The following is a 1,689-nucleotide window of genomic DNA, read 5'->3' as shown; positions in this document are numbered from 1 at the left end:
CTATGAATCCCAACGTTTATCTAAGATTTTCAAGTAAGAATCCACTTTATTCTTATTTCTTTGAAACCTCCTCACCATCTCCTCTCTAGCTTTGACTATGAATTTATATAAAATTTCCATGGCAGGTTTATCTTCATTGTCAACAATACGCAACACATGCACAAGTGGTTCAATGAGTTTAACTATATCAACACATTTACTCCAAAATCCAGAATCTAAAACTTGATCCACAAACTGTTTTGCCTTTGCTTCTTTGGCATATGCCAAGCTTGTCCATTCTTTAGATGTTACTATGGCTCTTAGAGAATTTTTGTGAGATAAAATACTTTGCAAAGCAATGAAGTTAGTGGAAAACCGAGTTGGAGCAGGACGAAGGATTTCTCTTCCACCTGTTTGCTTTCTCATCAAATACAATGCATAACAATGGTTATAAATATATTTGGTAACATTAGAAGCATGCGACACGACCTCACCTACTTCCTCTAATTTTCCCATGTCATGCAACATCAAGTTAATGCAATGTGCTGCACAAGGAGACCAAAATAAAGTAGGAAACTCATTTTCTAATAACCTTCCAGCACTAACATTGTTTGCAGCATTATCTGTCACTATGTGAACTACATTTTTAGGCCCAACAAATAAAACCATCTCTCTAAAAAACGTATACAACATATCAACAGTTTTTGAAGCATGAGAAGCATAACTGATTTTAGAAAAATAGTACCTTTGGGGCAATAAACTAAAAAGTTTATAAGAGTTCTTCTTTTTCGATCAATCCATCCATCATCCATTAGAGTACAACCAGTTTTCTTCCAAATCTCACAATACTCCTCTATCAATTTGTTCACGTCTTCAACCCATTTATTTAACAAATACCCACGAAGACTATACATAGTTGGAACTTTATACCCCGGACCCATGCTACAAAGTGCATCATCCATAGATTGAAAATATGCAGAATTATCTTCATTGAATGGCATAAAAGAATCAATAAACCATCTTGCAATAGCTAGATCACACTTGTCCACCACTTTCTTACTTTGTAACACACTTTTTAAAGAAGGTTGAGCTCCAGGAGTTGTTCTAGGCATAAAATGATTACCAATACGACTTGTGTTTTTTCTCTTTTGAGACACAATCATCGAATCTGATCTTGATTGTTCTACATCCATTTCTACTACACCACCCTCTTGAGTAGTAAGATCAACATCCGAGTTTTGTGCTTGAGTCTTTCTTCTCTTGTTTTCACCTTCATCAAGATTTTGTTTCATTTGATATTAAACATCTGGAGGCACCTTTTTACATGTTTCAACTTGACCTTTTATTCTAGCCAAATGCAATTTAAACCTATTAATCCCCCGTCCTCTAATAATTTTATTAGAGTAAATACACAAATTAACAAGTTTTCCTTTATCTTCAATTTGTTTACAATGACCCCAAGCTATATCATATTTTCCCCTAGTGCTTTGGAGTTGGGTTGAATTTTGAGATATAATTTCTTCCGATGTTGTTACTTCGGCGGGTGATGCCATTTCTAATATCAATCAAAAATTTTAAATCAAAAACTATATTTACAGAAATATTAACAAAGCACAATTGTAAACAACAACTGTTGAATTTATAAAAATATGCTATTGTATAATATATTATACAAAGCACAATTATATAATATTATAAGAAAGCTCTGGT

At 33.4% G+C, this 1,689-nt stretch overlaps 1 protein-coding gene across 1 annotated transcript; it reads right to left on the bottom strand.

The window, feature by feature from the left end:
* Positions 1–1,271, bottom strand: LOC131613815 (uncharacterized). Its single transcript, XM_058885455.1, has 2 exons — positions 725–1,271; positions 1–617 (listed from the first exon to the last, which is right to left on the bottom strand). Exons 1-2 carry the CDS (start codon positions 1,269–1,271, stop codon positions 1–3), a joined length of 1,164 nt encoding a protein of 387 aa, XP_058741438.1.
* Between the last annotated feature and the right edge of the window lie 418 nt (positions 1,272–1,689).

The sequence above is a fragment of the Vicia villosa genome, linkage group LG6 (genome assembly GCF_029867415.1).
Source record: "Vicia villosa cultivar HV-30 ecotype Madison, WI linkage group LG6, Vvil1.0, whole genome shotgun sequence".
NCBI classification, from domain to species: domain Eukaryota; kingdom Viridiplantae; phylum Streptophyta; class Magnoliopsida; order Fabales; family Fabaceae; genus Vicia; species Vicia villosa.
Note: the sequence above shows the minus strand (reverse complement) of the source record. Positions and strands in the feature narration are given on the sequence as shown.

Bases quoted from the DNA above. Each gene is read 5' to 3' on its own strand.
- LOC131613815 (XM_058885455.1), bottom strand. From the start codon at position 1,271: ATGAAACAAAATCTTGATGAAGGTGAAAACAAGAGAAGAAAGACTCAA. The intron at 618-724 runs GTACTATTTTTC...CTAAAAATGTAG, and splicing joins TTTAGTTTATTGCCCCAAAG to TTCACATAGTGACAGATAAT.